We start from the raw sequence: 18,351 nt of genomic DNA on the forward strand, positions 1-18,351 counted from the left end.
AAAAAAAAAGTTTGCCTAAATTTATAAGCAATTAACAGTATGTCATTGCTGTTTTAAATACCAGTTCTTTGATTCAGTCATCTGTTTAGGCGATTTAAATGTTGACAACGCTCTAATTAGAATTGGTTGACTTCTAAGAATTGAAGATTTTTTAATACTTTAGTTTCTATCATAGTTTTTACATCTTGCAGTTGCTATTAGAGTCAAAGCTGTTTTAACAAAGAAAGGTAGGAAATGGAGCCTCCACAGAACACTCATTACATGCCTAGCACTATTCATGGCAAACTGCAAATCCAAACAACACCACAATGAGTTAGAGATTATATCCCTTTTGCAATGAGGAAAAAAAAAAGCTGAGAGATGTTGAGCAACTTGTTGAAGGTCACACAGCCCTGGTGGAGATTAGCTTCTTTTCATTTTAACTTTCCATTGTGAAGAATTCCAAGCATACATGAAAGCAGAAAAAATACTACAATGAATGATCACATTTTCAACTACTGCTAACATTTTACTATTGCTTCATTTCCCTGAATATTTTTGCCGAACCACTTCAAATTAAATTACAGATATCATGACATTTTACCCTTAAATACTGCATCATATATCTTTAAAAATTCTCCTACATATCCCATTTGATTATCACACCTAACGAATATAATAAGTCCCTCATATTATCTAATATCTGGTCCTGATTCAAATTCCCCAATCATTCCCCAAATATCTCCTATAGCTTCCCCCCCCCCCAAACCAGAATCCAAACAAAAATCATTAATTGCATTTGTTTTTTTATGTCTCTAAATCTCTTTTAACCCAACCAACCCCCACTTTTTTCCATGACACTGACTTTTTTTTTTTTTTTTTTTTGCGGTACGCGGGCCTCTCACTGGTGTGGCCTCTCCCGTTGAGGAGCACAGGCTCCGGACATGCAGGCTCAGCGGCCATGGTCCACAGTCCCAGCCACTCCGTGGCATGTGGGATCTTCCCGGACCAGGGCACGAACCCATGTCCCCTGCATCGGCAGGCAGACTCTCAACCACTGCGCCACCAGGGAAGCCCGACATTGACTTTTTGAAGAGACCAGGAGGGGAGTCTTGTAGAAGGTCTTCACATTCTGGATCTGTCTGATGGCACTTCCTGGTGTTGTCTGACTTATTTTTCTAGTCAATGTGATTTCTATTAACCCATTGTTAGATCTTAAGATTCGGGTTAAACATTTTTGGCAAGACTGTTTCATAGGAGATGCTGCTTATTTCACATTCACCATATCAGGTGGCACACATCCAGCCATCCCACCATTAGGGATGCTGGTTGGATCACTGACAGCTGGATCCCTGGAGGGAATATATACAATGAATTTTATGGGAATGTTTGTTCCTTTGTGATTAACAAGCAATCTGTGGGTGAGCTTTGGTATCATGTAAATATGGCAAATGAAAATTTAAAAAAATAAGCATCTTAATTAACTTAAGTTTTAGTTCTAATTGATGATCCTTGTCAGAATCATTATTTTAATATCACTAGCATTATCAACTTTATCATTCCTTCTACTTTATTAACTAGCACTCTTTTGAAGAATACATTCTCCTGAAGAATATACAGTTAGTATGTAGCATGTCTTAAGAAGAGCTTTACCTGCTCAACTGGATAACTATAGTATCCCTTTAAAAGGAAGGGAAAGTACTGAATTTTTTTCCTTATAATTTTCAATTTTCTAAGAATTTGGTCATAGATGGCAATGTGAGCTGTTTTGTGGTTGGTGACGCGTTTTGTTTTAGTTTTGATTTCTTTTTCTTGATTATCCTTTTAGACTCATGGATTTTTATATTCAGTAATACAAATTTTATTTTAATAACTCCCTGAAAATAAGATTCAAACAGTGGTTTGTCTCAATTCCAATCACACTGTTTTTTTATTACATCATCATCTCATAAAGTGTCTCATGGTTGAAAAATTCCACAGAAGATGGGAGAATCATCTTTTATTTAGCTAAAGTTTGAATATTAATTTTAAGGCTTGTGAAGCTGAAAAAAGGATAAAGATGTAAGAAGCGGTTCTGTGTTTTTAAATCCCAGTTCTAAATAGTCCAAACATCAGTGATTATTCAAAAACCGGGAAATTAAAACACAGATCACGAAGCAATTAGTCATAACCTCAAACAAACACATGACTAGAATTAAGAGTCTTTGGGCAACAGATTATGACAGTTAAGAACTGTTCTTACATTAGAGTTCTTAAAGTTAAGATAATATATTTGGAAAGCCTCAGATTTAGTGATCTTCTTATGACATCTTAATCTTTAATTGTTTATCCTTTATGAATAAATCAAATTTCAAAATACATCTAAAGAAAATATTTTATAAATTAAAGTCTGACTACTATCAGAACTCAGAAACTCAGACTAATTTGTATATTTGCAGGGGACCAATAATAAAAAAAGTGGGAGAAGATATAAATTACTAAAAATTTTGATTAAAAAGAGAATGCAACTTATATTTTAAAATATGCCCAATATGTTATAAATCTTGTTTTTTATTATATACTATTAATTAATAAAATTATATTAAAATATTCATTTATTTAGTCAACCTATTTTCCTTGAAAATCCCTTTAACTCTATTTTACCGTATAAATATTAACTTTAGGTCAACCTATATTGATTAGCATAATTTGTGATTGAGTAGAATCTAAATTAGTGAGTTTTAATTGCCTTTTAGTTTTTAAGGACATATAATTTAGAGTGTATATCACAGTATTTTAGAAGCCTAAAACTTAGCTCTTATGGGAACTAAAAATTCACTGTCAAGTCAGATTTTAAGTCTGTGTATGTTTTGCAATTTCCAAAATTAAAAATTCAACTTCATATGCTTTCAAATGTTTGTTCAACATGTATTATGAATCAGCTTTTATTGGAAAAAACTGAAGTGTGTTTCCTTTACAAAGTTACATTAATCACAGTTCCTCAAACCTCAGAGTGCTGACCATCCTTTTTCTTTCCCCCATCTTTTGAAAGGTATAATTGACATAGCATTGTGTAAGTTTAAGGTGTACAATGTGTTGATTCGATACACTTATATCTAGCAAAATGATCACACTGTAGCCTTAGCTCACACCTCCAACATGTCATATAATTTCCATTTCTTTTTTGTGGTGAGAACATTTAAGATCTACTGACCATTTTAATCTACATTTAACTTAAAAATGAGAATTTAGAATAGGTACATTTCAAACCACTATGTTACTGCTCTACCTACGCATGCAAATCAGTGTCAAATTCTGTGATGAGCTGCAGGCTTCAACCTCAAGTTCAAGAACAGAGCAATACAAATCATTTTTAGATCACTGATGCATAAGGAGTTTTGGCTAGTGTAGAGTTTTTTAAATAACCTTAGATGCAGAATTTTATTATAATTATAATTTAATTATAATAAATAATTATTTATAATAAAATAATTATATTTTATGAAAAGTGTATATTTTTCTGATTTCATTTTCCAGCTAAAAATATTATTTCAAATAAAACTTTGTGCATTGAATACCATTGCAATCCAGCAGCAACAAGCATTGTATCATTCTTTTAGTCTGCGTCTTTTAAAAAGTACTTAATACTCAAACTTTACTTGCCTCAAAGATTTCCTAGAACATCATATAAGGCCATTTTATTAGTCTTTCCCAAATAATGCAAAAAAAAAGTCCAGGGCTCATTTTTTCTTATGACAAATTAAACAAAACATTTCTCCAGTTAAAAATCTTAAAAGTTTCTTCTACAATTCATAGCTTAACTACGATAAAATTTTTTTCCTCTACGAAAAATATGGCAAACTATTTCTATGTCTGTAGTAAAAACTCCTGCAAGAGTTGTAACAGGTCTCTGAAAGAGAGGGGTTAGACTCTCAAAAGAGAGCAAAGTCTGATTACCTTAGATAGTATGCAATATCTAGAACCTTAAAAAATGTTATCAAAGCCAGAACCAAGGAAATCACACAAAATTTGTTCACTGAGATATCCTAATCTTCAAAAATTCCAAAGAAGGGTCAGCATATGAGGCAATGTCCACTGATAAAAGGGAAAAAAGCACATTCTATCAATGGCTACAATTCAGAGACGGTCTCTGAGGAGACCAGTCACTGCCAAGACTGCCATCTGCTTGTTCTACGGGCTTGGGAGGCTCCACCTCCAACAAAACTGAAATCATACGGGCAGGTGTACAAGAAACAGAAACAGGAAATATCAAAGTTTCCTTCCTCCCTTTCTTTCTTTCTTTCTTTCAGCCCCAGGAAAGCAAAATCAATCTAAGATAGGAAACTTCCCTGATGTTCCACAAAACACTACCTTATTTGGCAGTTGAGGGCTGAATGCAGAGCCCATATTTTTAATATTAGTTTGAGCTGGAATTAAAAATATCAGGTAGGGCTTCCCTGGTGGCGCAGTGGTTGAGAGTCCGCCTGCCGATGCAGGGGACACGGGTCCGTGCCCTGGTCCGGGAAGATCCCACATGCCGCGGAGCGGCTAGGCCCGTGAGCCATGGCCGCTGAGCCTGCGGGTCTGGAGCCTGTGCTCCGCAACGGGAGAGGCCACAATAGTGAGAGGCCCGCGTACAGGAAAAAAAAAAAAAAAAAAAAAAAAAAAAAAAAAATATATATATATATATATATATATATATATATATATATATATATATATATCAGGTAAAATAAACTAAAAACTGAATTACAACCCAGTGTCAGGATTTTGCACAACAATATGAAACATTAAATAAGGAGATGTAATTTGTTTTTTAGGAAGTCAGATGGGACAGAAAGCAAAGGGACTATCTATCAAAGATTCTTTTTCTTTGTATCGTTGGGTACAGTTTCTTGATTTACATGGAAAACGTCAAGCTGTAATTACCAACTTTTCGGAGCTCAAAGGAAGATTCAAACTGGTGCCCAGATGCCAGGAGGAGGACCGCATAATTAATTCCTGACTGTAGTGTTGGCTCAGATTCAAATGCCTTTTTGAACCTATAAAAAACACACACACACACACACAAATGTACAAGTTTACTTTTTCAGTCATGAAACTTTGAGTTTGCAATAGCTTCTGTTTGCATAATTCCAAAGCCTGAGCAAGTAAAAATATTCCACTGGTCTTCACCCCAGAGTCTAGCGTGCTATTAGGATTTAATGCTTAAGTGACTATATACCCTCACCCTCAGCAAAATGGCATTCCCCCCACTTAACTCAGCCTCATCATAGCATCTCCAGTCTTTAAAAAAATCCTCTCTTCAAAGTCTTCCAGAAATGTGAGAGAGCGTGTGTGTGTGTGCAAACATGTGTAAACAGTGAAAATTTAAAGATAAGAACCCTGTACATATTTTTAAGTGGTTTTTAAAAGCTTTAAAAATACACAAAGCAAAAATATACATATATACACAAAACAATGAGGAAGATCATTTATGTAACATACTGAAACAATCACTTCCATAAGAGTGATATAGAAATGCAATAAAGAAGGTCAGTTTCAGTAAGAAATAAGGAAAACAGAGATTGTGCCTATGCATACTAATTTTGGCTCAAAGAGAATGAGAACACTTTTCTGAATATGCATGAAACTGAATATCAACCTTTACAAACGTTTCAACATTTGAAAAGACTTCAGTGTCTGTACATTCCCTGTATTTTCAAGGTAACACTTCCTAGGTTCCATTCAAGGGTCTCCTCACATACATCATTTAACAGGCAACAATATTCAATATTATTTCATTTAAGAGCATGAAGAAGAACAAAATTAAAGTAAATGCCCTAGTGACTAATAGAAGCTGAGCCAAACATGAAAAATGAAATAGCTATTTAAAAAAATCAGATCAAGGAAAATATAAAGACTAAATACCTAATGAATAACTATTTAATGATACAAAAAAAAGGATACATAGGGAAAAACACATTAAAATTCCAAGATAAAGGCATTCTTATTAAAATCATTAACTGTGAAACTGAAAGATGTGAATTGCCAAAATGGCAGCCAGCACAATAATGTACATTAGAGTATATTTTTGGCTTTTATATACACTTGAAGTTTTCCATAATTTAAAATGGTAAGGTAAACTTCAAAAGAAAAGTACATCTTTTCTGAATATTGAGAATCATGTGCCCTTTTTAAGGGTCTTACTTTTTAAGCAAAAAAGTGTCTCTGAAAGGAAACAAAAATCAAATAACTATTAATCTTAACTAGTTGGCTCGAATAGTTATGTATGTGAAATAAGAAAAAAATATTTCCAACTGCATCACTGTTGCTGATTAAAAAGTATTTTTATCTCTCCAGAAGTACTGGTGTTTCCCAAATCTAAAATGGAAAAAGCATGTACCCAGACTGCTGATATCCAAAGCAGGTCATATCAAGGAAAGACATGATTTATAAGTCTTAGACTCATATAAGACACAAAGGTCTTTGTGTTTGTTCAGAGGCAAGTAGAAGGTCTCAGTAAAAAAAGATATAGGAGAAGAAAGGAGTTAATACCTTTCTTTCTACCAATACATTATAGTTTCCACAAATTCATATCAAGATACATAATATTTTTCAACAAATAAATTCTTTCATTTCTCCTAAAAGAAAAGAACATGGAATAGTTCTCTTCAACATACTCAAAGGAAGATGCAGAAAGCAAGATAACACCAAATCAACCAATAAATATTGACTAAGTGCTTCCTATGTGCCAAACTAACCAAAATGAAAAGTTGGGCTTATATTTTCTGTTACCATAAACAATACATTTAAAAATATTTTAACCAAAATATAGATGCAATAAATTAATAATTTATACTTTTTATGGCTCACAGCACTCCATAAGAATAAGCTGGGTATTGAGGAGAAAGTCTTAAGGAAGTGGATATTCTCATGCACTGTAAAAGTACATTAGTATAGTATTTCTTGGAAGAAATTTGCCAATATCTATCAAAAATTGTAAAATATTAAAAAAAGCAATGCATACCTATTGACACAAGATTTCCATATCTATGGGTTTATACTAAGAAAAAACATTAAATATGTAATCAGAAATTTGGTTACAAGAATATTTGTTACAAAATGAAAAAGTACTTCCTAAGTTTCCCACAATATTATAAAATGGAATATGGAATAAAATGTATTCCAAATGTTGGAAAGCTATGTAACTGTTTAAATTAGAAGAATAGTCAATGTAAGGGGAAAATCTGAGTTTCCAGGTAAGATGTAATAGTCTACTTGGGAGCCATCACTCCTGCTACAACAACTAGGTGGGAAAAAGGATACACATCAAAAACATATTTTTATAGATGCTGGAGATCTATGGAAGCAACAGCACAACAAAATCACTGAGATAAAATTCCGAACAGGGAAGTGTCCTACCAAGGAGAGCTGAATTGCTTTTGTCGCTATAGGGGCATTTGCTGATTCCAACCATAATATTAAGCATAGGCTTGGCATAGGCAGAGAAACTCTACCTATTTGAAACTCTACCAGGGAAAATAGAAACAAGTGGATTTCCTGATAGTTGCATGGGCTGGCATGACAGGGTGAAACCTGGAGCAACTGCAAATGTGCAGCCGGTTTTCTCCATAGGACATTTGTTGAATGCTGGCTATATGGGCAGTTGGGGATGAGGTATGGCTGGAATGGCAGTGAAATATGAAGTCCAGCAGTACTTAGGAGTGAAGTGTTACTTGAGGGAGGAGCCTGCAATAAATAGATGGCAATCTCCTCCAAAGTCTAGATATGTATAATATAAGAGAATAAAGACTCAAACTCAAAACCCCAAAGGGCAGTTATAAAATCTTCCACAGTATTTAAGGGATAAGAAGATAGAGCCCTGCTTGGCTCTCAATCAAAAGCTGAGGGCGGTCACATCCAGGAAGCAGGAACAAAACAGAGATAGACAGGGTCAAATAAAACTGAAACACAAGACGGAGGAGTAGAAGGACGTACTCTCACTCCCTCTTGTGAGAACACCAGAATCACAACTAGCTGCTGGACAATCATTGACAGGAAGACACTGGAACTCACCAAAAAAGGTACCTCACATCCAAAGACAAAGGAGAAGCCACAATGAGACAGTAGGAGGGGCGCAATCACAGTAAAAACAAATCCCATAACTGCTGGGTGGGTGCCTCACAGACTGGAGAACACTTATACCACAGAAGTCCACCCACTGGAGTGAACGTTCTGAGCCCCACGTCAGGCACCCCAACCTGGGGCTCCAGCAACGGGAAGAGAAATTCCTAGAGAATCAGACTTTGAAGGTTAGTGGGATTTGACTGCAGGACTTCGACAGGACTGAGGGAAATAGAGACTCCACTCTTGGAGGGCACACAAAAAGTAATGTGTGCATCGGGACCCAGGGCAAGGAGCAGTGACACCAGGGGAGACTGAACCAGACCTACCTGCTAGTGTTGGAGGGTCTCCTGCAGAGGAGGGGGGTGGCTGTGGCTCACCATGGGGAGAAGAACACTGGCAGCAGAAGTTCTGGGAAGTACTCCTTGGCGTGAGCCCTCCCAGAGTCTGCCATTAGCCCCATCAAAGAGCCCAGGTAGGCTCCAGTGTTGGGTCGCCTCAGGCCAAACAACCAACAGGGAGGGAACCCAGCCCCACCCATCAGCAGTCAAGCGGATTAAAGTTTTACTGAGCTCTGGGCACCAGAGCAACACCCAGCTCTACCCACAACCAGGCCCTCCTATCAGGAAACTTCCACAAGCCTCTTAGATAGACTCATCCACCAGAGGGCAGACAGCAGAAGCAAGAAGAACTACATTCCTGCAGCCTGTGGAACAAAAACCACATTCACAGAAAGACAGACCAGATGAAAAGGGAGAGGGCTATGTATCAGGTGAATGAACAAGATAAAACCCCAGAAAAACAACTAAATGAAGTGGAGCTAGGCAACCTTCCAGAAAAAGAATTCAGAATAATGATAATGAAGATGATCCAGGACTTTGGAAAAAGAATGGAGGCAAAGATCGAGAAGATGCAAGAAATGTTTAACAAAGAGCTACAAAAATTAAAGAACAAACAAACAGAGATGAACAATACAGTAACTGAAATGAAAAATACACTAGAAGGAATCAATAGCAGAATAACTGAGGTAGAAGAATGGATAAGTGACCTGGAAGACAGAACGGTGGAATTCACTGTTGCAGAACAGAATAAAGAAAAAGAATGAAAAGAAATGATGACAGCCTAAGAGACCTCTGGGACAACATTAAATGCAACAACATTCTCATTATAGGGGTCTCAGAAGGAGAATAGAGAGAGGAAGAACCCGAGAAAAATGTTGAAGAGATTACAGTCGAAAACTTCCCTAACATGGGAAATGAAATAACCAATCAAGTCCAGGAAGCGCAGAGAGTCCCATACAGGAAAAACCCAAAGAGAAACATGCCGAGACACATAGTAATCAAATTGGCAAAAATTAAAGACAAAGAAAAATTATTGAAACCATCAAGGGAAAAATGACAAATAACATACAAGGGAACTCCCATAAGGTTAAAGGCTGATTTCTCAGCAGAAACTCTATAAGCCAGAAGGGAGTGGCATGATATATGTAAAGTGATGAAAGGGAAGAACCTACAACCAAGATTACTCTACCCAGCAAGGATCTCATTCAGGTTTGATGGAGAAATCCAAAGCTTTACAGTCAAGCAAAAGCTAAGAAAATTCAGCCCCACCAAACCAGCTCCACAGCAAATGCTGAAGGAACTTCTCTAACTGGGAAACACAAGAGAAGAAAAGAACCTACAAAACCAAACCCAAAACAATTTAGAAAATGGTAATAGGAACATACATATCGATAATTACCTTGAACGTGAATAGATTAAATGCTCCAACCAAAAGAGGCTTGCTGAATGGATACAAAAACAAGACCCATATACATGCTGTCTACAAGAGACCCACTTCAGACCTAGGGACACATTCTGACTGAAAGAGAGGGGATGGAAAAAGATATTCCATGCAAATGAAAATCCAGAGAAAGCTGGAGTAGCAATACCCATATCAGATAAAAGAGACTTTAAAATAAAGGATGTTACAAGAGACAAGAAAGGACACTACATCATGATCAAGGGATCAATCCAAGAAGAAGATATAACAATTATAAATATATATGCACCCAACATAGGAGGACCTCAATACATAAGGCAACTGCTAACAGCTATAAAAGAGGAAATTGACAGTAACCCAATAATAGTGGGGGACTTTTAACACCTCACTTACACCAATGGACAGATCATCCAAAATGAAAATAAATAAGGAAACAGAAGATTTAAATGACATAATAAACCAGATAGATTTAACTGACATTTATAAGATATTCCACCCAAAAACAGCAGATTACACTTTCTTCTCAAGTGCACACAGAACATTCTCCAGGATAGATCACATCTTGGGTCACAAATCAAACCTCAGTAAATTTAAGAAAACTGAAATCATATCAAGCATCTTTTCTGACTACAACACTATGAGATTAGAAATGAATTACAGGAAAAAAATGTAAAAAACACAAACACATGGAGGCTAAACAATACGTTACTAAAAAACCAAGAGATCACTGAAGAAATCAAAGAGGAAATCAAAAAATACCTAGAGACAAATGACAATGAAAACATGATGATCCAAAACCTATGGGCTGCAGCAAAAGCAGTTCTAAGAGGAAAGTTTATAGCTATAAAAGCCTACCTCAAGAAACAAGAAAAATCTCAAATAAACAATCTAACCTCACACCTAAAGAAACTAGAGAAAGAAGAACAAACAAAACCCAAAATTAGTAGAAGGAAAGAAATCATAAAGATCAGGGCAGAAATAAATGAAAGAGAAACAAAGAAAACAATAGCAAAGATCAATAAAACTAAAAACTGGTTCTTTGAGAAGATAAACAAAATTGATAAACCATTAGCCAGACTCATCAAGAAAAAGAGGGAGAGGACTCAAATCAATAAAATTAGAAATGAAAAAGGAGAAGTTACAACAGACACAGCAGAAATACAAAGCATCCTAAGACTACTATAAGCAACTCTATGCCAATAAAAAGGACAACAATAGAAGAAATGGACAAATTCATAGAAAGGTATAACCTTCCAAGACTGAACCAGGAAGAAATAGAAAATATGAACAGACCAATCACAAGTAATGAAATTGAAACTGTGATGAAAAATCTTTCAACAAACAAAAGTCCAGGACCAGATGGCTTCACAGGTGAATTCTATCAAACATTTAGAAAAGACCTAATACCCATCCTTCTCAAATTTTTCCCAAAAAATGTGGAGGAAGGAACACTCCCAAACTCATTCTATGAGGCCACCATCACCCTGATACCAAAACCAGACAAAGATACTACAAAAAAAGAAGATTACACACGAATATTACTGATGAATATAGATGCAAAAATCCTCAACAAAATACTAGCAAACAGAACCCAACAACACATTAGAAAGGATCATACACCATGATCAACTGGGATTTATCCCAAGGATGTAAGGATTTTTCAATATACACAAATCAATCAATGTGATACACCATATTAACAAACTGAAGAATAAAAACCATATGATCATCTCAATAGATGCAGAAGAAGCTTTTGACAAAATTCAACACCCATTTTTGATAAAAACTATCCAGAAAGTGGGCATAGAGGGAAACTACCTCAACATAATACAGGTCATATACGAGAAACCCACAGCAAACATCATTCTCAATGGTGAAAAACTGAAAGTATTTCCTCTAAGATCAGGAACAGGACAAGGATGTCCACTCTCACCACTATTATTCAGCACAGTTTTGGAAGTCCTAGCCACGGCAATCAGAGAAGAAAAAGAAATAAAAGGTATTCAAACTGGAAAAGAAAAAGTAAAACTGTCACAGTTTGCAGATGACATGATAGTATACATAGAGAGTCCTAAAGATGCCACCAGAAAACTACTAGAGGTAACCAATAAACTTGATAAAGTTGCAGGATACAAAATTAATGCACAGAAATCTCTTGCTTTCCTATACACTAATGATGAAAAATCTGAAAGAGAAATTAAGGAAACACTCCTATGTACCATTGCAACAAAAAGGATAAAATACCTAGGAATAAACCTACCCAGAGAGACAAAAGACCTGTATGCAGAAAACTATAAACACTGATGAAAGAAATTAAAGATGATACCAACAGATGGAGAGATATACCATGTCCTTGGATTGGAACAATCAATATTGTGAAAATGACTATACTACCCAAAGCAATCTACAGATTCAATGGAATCCCTATCAAATTACCAATGGCATTTTTTACAGAACTAGAACAAAAAAATCTTAAAATTTGTATGGAGACATAAAAGACCCCAAATAGCCAAAGCAGTCTTGAGGGAAAAAAACGGAGCTGCAGGAATCAGACTCCCTGACTTCAGACTATACTACAAAGCTACAGTAATCAAGACAATATGGTACTGGCACAAAAAGAGAAACATAGACCAATGGAACAAGATAGAAAGCCCAGAGATAAACTGATGCACCTATGGTCAACTAATCTATGACAAAGGAGGCAAGGATATATAATGGAGAAAAGACAGTCTCTTCAATAAGTGGTGCTGGGAAAACTGGAGAGCTACATGTAAAAGAATGAAATTAGAACACGCCCTAACACCATACACAAAAATAAACTCAAAATGGATTAGAGACCTGAATGTAAGACCGGACACTATAAAACTCTTAGAGGAAAACATAGGAAGTACACTCTTTGACATAAATCACAGCAAGATCTTTTTTGATCCACCTCCTCGAGTAATGGAAATAAAAACAAAAATAAACAAATGGGACCTAATGAAACTACAAAGCTTTTGCAGAGCAAAGGAAACCATAAACAAGACGAAAAGACAACCCTCAGAATGGAAGAAAATATTTGCAAAAAAATCAATGGACAAAGGATTAATCTCCAAAATATATAAACAGCTCATGCAGCTCAATATTAAGAAAACAAACAACCCAGTCGAAAAATGGGCTGAAGACCTAAACAGACATTTCTCCAAAGAAGACATAGAGATGGCCAAGAAGCACATGAAAAGCTGCTCAACATCACTGATTATTAGGGAAATGCAAATCAAAACTACAATGAGGTATCACCTCACACCAGTTAGAATGGGCATCATCAGAAAATCTACAAGCAACAAATGCTGGAGAGGGTGTGGAGAAAAGGGAACCCTCTTGCAATGTTGGTGGGAATGTAAATTGATATGGCCTCTATGAAAAACAGTATAGAGGTTCCTTAAAAAGCTAAAAATAGAATTACCATATGATCCTGCAATCCCACTACTAGGCATATACCCAGAGAAAACCATAATTGAAAAAGACACATGCACCCCAATGTTCATTGCAGCACTATTTACAATAGCCAGGAAGCAACCTAAATGCCCATCGACAGACAAATGGATAAAGAAGATGTGGTACCTATATACAATGGAATATTACTCAGCCATAAAAAGGAACGAAATTGGGTCATTTATTGAGATGTGGATGGATCTAGAGACTCATACAGAGTGAAGTAAGTCAGAAAGAGAAAAACAAATATCGTATATTAACACATATATGTGGAACCTAGAAAAATGGTACAGATGAACCGGTTTGCAGGGCAGAAATAGAGACACAGATGTAGAGAACAAACGTATGGACACCAAGGGCAGAAAGCGGGAGTGGGGTGGGGTGGTGGTGGGATGAGTTGGGAGATTATGATTGACATGTATACACTGATGTGCATAAAATCGATGACTAATAAGAACCTGCTGTATAAAAAATAAATTAAATTAAATTAAAAAAAATAAAGTTATTAAAAAAAAACCCTGAAAGCCAGACCAACTCAACTCAGTTGTGGTTTTTGAGGTAATCAGCTTCTCACCCTGCCTGGCTAACAGAGGAAAGTAAGAGCCTTCTATGAGAGAAAATAAAATCATCCTCAGTCTCAATAATTCTTAAATACAAAATATATGGCAGACATTAAAGAATTATGAGACATGCAAAGAGTCAGGAAAATGTGACCAATAAACAAAAGAGCAAAACAGACGAGGACCAGCCTCACAGATAATTCAGGTGTTGGAGTTTGTAGACAAGGACTTTAAATAATTATTACAAATATGGTGAAGAAAATCAAGAAAAAAATGGACAAATGAATAAAAGAGAAACAATTGCAACAGAGAATTGAAATCTAAAAAAAGAGAATCAAATAATGTAGAACTAAAAAATACAATGCCTGAAAATAAGAATTCATTGTATGTGTTTAATAGCAGACTAGATGCAGCAGAAGATAGATTTGGTGAAATAAAAAAAACAGGTCAATAAAAAATATCAAAACTGAAGCAGGGAGTGAAAAAGATAGGGGAAAAAACAAAACAGAGCATAAGAGACATGTGAGATAAAGTTAAATGGTCTAACATATGTATCACTGTAGCCCCAGGAAGAGGAAAGAGAGCATACAGAACACAAGAAATATTTGAAGACATAAGGCCAAAAATATCCCAAACTGTTGAAAACATTAACCCACAGATCCAAAAAGCTCAGTAAACTTCAAGCACGATTAAATAATAAGCACAGCCTAAATGTCGAAACCAAAGACACAGAGGAAAATCTTAAAATCAGCCAGAAAGAAAAAGATACATTACTTTCCAAGGAGTAATACAATTGAGAGCTGACTTTGCAATACAAACTATGGAAGCCAAAAGATAATGCAACAACATCTTTAGAGTGATAAAAAGAAAAAGAAAAGGTGTAAGAAAGATGTGTTCATACAAACAAAAACTGGCAGAATTGGTTGCCAGCAGATCCACATTATAGAAAATACTAAACGTATTCAGGCTGAAGAGTAGTGATTCCAGTTGGAAGCACTGAACTGCAGGAAGAGCATCAGAAAGGGTAAATATTTGACTATATATAAAAGATATTAACTAAACTATTAAATATTTACACTGCTCTAAGTTTCTTTCCTTGTTCAGGAAGTGGTAAAGTACAAATTTAAGGTAGACTAAAAGCCAAGGATGTGGATTGTCACCTCTAGGGAACTACTAAAAGCATAAAATAAAAAGTATTACTAAAGTGTTAATAGACGATAAAATGTAATACTAAGTTAATCGAAAAAATGGAGGGAATGGAGGATTAATGGAACAAAGAAGATACGAAATAAATAGAAAATAAATAGCAGGATGGTAAGACATAAGCACAACTACCAGTTACCACATTGAATGTAAATGACCTAAACACTCCAAATAAAAAAGACTTCTCAAATTTGATTTAAGAACAACAGCAAAAAAAAAAAAAAAAAAAGAAAAAAGAAACAACTATAATGCATTTATAAGAGACACACTTTAAATATAAGGATACAGTTAGGTTGAAAGTAAAATGATGCATAAAGATGTATCACTCAACTACTAACCAAAAGAAATCTGTTGTGATTAGATATTAATATCAGACAAAACTAACTTTAAGGCAAAAATTATTGCAAGATATAAGGAGGAACATTTCATAATGATTAAAGGGTAAGTTCAACAGGAAGATTTATAATCCTAAACACACTTGTTAACATGGCTTCAAAATACATAAAGCAAAAACTGACAAAACTAAAAAATAGACAAATCTACATTCATAGTGGGAGATCTCAAAACACCACTCTCAGTGATGATCAAACAGGCAGACAAAAAATATCAGTGAAGATACGGAAGATTTGAATAACATGATTAATCAAGTTAATCTACCTGACTTATGTGGAACACTACGCCCAACAACAGTGGACTATATCCTGGGCTGTAAAGGCACCTCTCATAGAAATAGAATTAAACTAGAGAACAAGAAAGAAAGATATGTTTGTAAATTGGGCACCTACTTCTGAAGAACCCAGGGGTCTAAAAAGCCACACTGAAACTTAAAAGGTATTTGAGCTGAACAATATTGAAAGTTCAATACATGAAAACTTCTGGGATGCAGAACAATTTTTATCTTTAAATGCATATGCTGGGAAGGGAGCAAGGTTGAAAAATCAATGCTCTAAGCTTCCATCTAGAAATATAACAGAATATATTCCCACACAAAGTGGAAGGAGGGTATAATAAAGGAAAGAACAGAAATCAATGAAGTAGAAAATAGATGTGCAATAAAGAAAATCAACAGTGCCAAAAGTTGGTTCTAGAAGAAGATAAATAAAATTGATAAACTCCTAGGTAGACTGCTCATAAGAGAGAGAAAGAGAATACAAATTACTGTTATTCAAAAGTATCAGAAATGAAAAGGGGGACATTAGTATAGGTCCTACTAGCATTAAAAAGAAACTAAAAGTATATTTGGAATAACCTTATCCCAATAAATACAACAACTTAGGTGAACTGGAAAATTTTCTTGAAAATCACAGATTAGCATGACACAAGAAAAAGAAAGGAAACTGAATAGTTCTATATCTATTACAGAATTTATAGCAATCTGAAATTATTCTTTTTATCATCTATCTCCCACTATAGAATGTATATTCTCTGAGAGCAGGGACCTTGTCAGTCCTGTTGCGTACTAAATCTCCAGTGCCTGATCCATCAGGATGCCTGACTCATTGCAGGTGGTAACAAAATACTTGCTGAATGAAGAAAAACTGCATCCACTTCTTACCAAGAGCCAGGCTGAGACAAGTGATAAATACAGCAGGTCATATAAAATTCAAATAATCTATTCACTTCCCTAGTAATCTAAATCCTGACCTTGATAAGACCATAAGACCAGAAAGCTACATCCTTGGACCACATTACTAAATTGCGTACCATCTTCACCACATTACGTTTTAATATTATTGGAATTCACTATTTAATAAAATTATTGAAGACATTGTTTATATAGTTTTCATTGCTGCCTACTTAGAGTCTTACATGAGAAACTCCTTTAATTTATTGCTAGGGAGAGTATAGTCTCCTCTGAAGAAGTGGCATATGATTCACTTTTCATGCTGTTACTTAAAAGCTTATTTTAAAGAGCATGTTGATCCTTATCACTCGAGTATCTGTGTTCCCCGGTGCTAACTTTCCATATATATTTTATCATTTCACTGTTTTTTTTTTTGTTTTTTTGTTTTGTTTATTTGGTGTACGCGGGCCTCTCACTGTTGTGGCCTCTCCCGTTGCGGAGCACAGGCTCCGGACGCACAGGCGCAGCAGCCATGGCTCACGGGCCCAGCTGCTCTGCAGCATGTGGGATCCTCCCGGACCGGGGCACGAACTCGTGTCCCCTGCATCGGCAGGCGGACTCTCAACCACGGCGCCACCAGGAAAGCCCTCACTGCTTTTTTTAAAATTCAAACTTGATAAAAATAAATATAGATGCTAAAATAATGAAACCATCCATTTCGACTGAAGATGATAAATTAGTCATTTTAGGGTAAATGTGCTGAGTATCAACAGCAAATCCCAGTGGCTTGCAAGTTTCTGTATCAGCTGGCTCAGCGCTGCCTGACATTGTTCTCCCTCTGGGACCCAGCCTAAAGGAGGGGCTTTCCCCAGAAAATAGCTAAGGAAAAGTATACCTGACATAGCCGTGACATAGCTTTTAAAGCTTCTGCTGATAAAGAGTATCAACCAACACACATACCCGAACCTCGTGTCATGGGGTGGGAATATATCATCTTCCTATGAACAGGGACAGTGTATTTCTAACAATAATACAATATAGCCCTGATGATATTCTCTACCACAGGAAGCTGTGGGTACCACCAGATAGTAAAAGAAACAATAACAATAGCTACCTATCATGACTGGGCACCTACTGGGTACAGGCATTGTACTTGACACTTCGAGCATAATATTTCTAATTCTGACAACTCTTTAAGGTAGGAAGGATTCTCTCAGGTTTACTAATCAGAACATTGAAGCATGGAAATAGTCACGCAATTTAAAAGTGGTTGAGCAGGAACTTTACCCAGTTCTGCTGGATTCCAAACCTGAGCCCTCTTCTCTGTATGACTCTGCTTATCCTTTGGTGTGTGTTTAAAAAAAATTTTTTTTAGTCCTTTTTCATTACCTCTTTTTTTGTTTTTGCTTTTTAGTAAAAGGGAGTTGGGTGAAATAGGAAGAATAATAATGAGAAATAAAAATAGAACTGCTTTTATATGAAGGATGAAGCTTGGATTCTATATACTACAGAAACAGGTATTGATATATTCTTGGAAAGAATGGTGTTTGTCATAAAATGTATTTGATCAATCTTTTTTTTTTTTTTTTTTTTTTTTGCATTACGTGGGCTTCTCACTGCTGTGGCCTCTCCCGTTGCGGAGCACAGGCTCTGGACGCGCAGGCCCAGCAGCCATGGCTCATGGGCCTAGCCGCTCCGCGGCATGTGGGATCTTCCCAGACCGGG

At 35.9% G+C, this 18,351-nt stretch overlaps 1 protein-coding gene across 1 annotated transcript in view; it reads right to left on the reverse strand.

The window, feature by feature from the left end:
- MAP3K5 (mitogen-activated protein kinase kinase kinase 5) overlaps positions 1-18,351 on the reverse strand; it is a gene marked incomplete at its 5' end in the record, with an annotated part of 225,813 nt that overhangs the window by 96,260 nt on the left and 111,202 nt on the right. The window contains one exon of the mRNA XM_079716111.1: positions 4,888-5,000. Within this exon, the coding sequence (XP_079572237.1) occupies positions 4,888-5,000 (113 nt within the window). The remainder of the gene's footprint in view (positions 1-4,887; positions 5,001-18,351) is intronic.

The sequence above is a fragment of the Hyperoodon ampullatus genome (genome assembly GCF_949752795.1).
Source record: "Hyperoodon ampullatus genome assembly, chromosome: 12".
NCBI classification, from domain to species: domain Eukaryota; kingdom Metazoa; phylum Chordata; class Mammalia; order Artiodactyla; family Ziphiidae; genus Hyperoodon; species Hyperoodon ampullatus.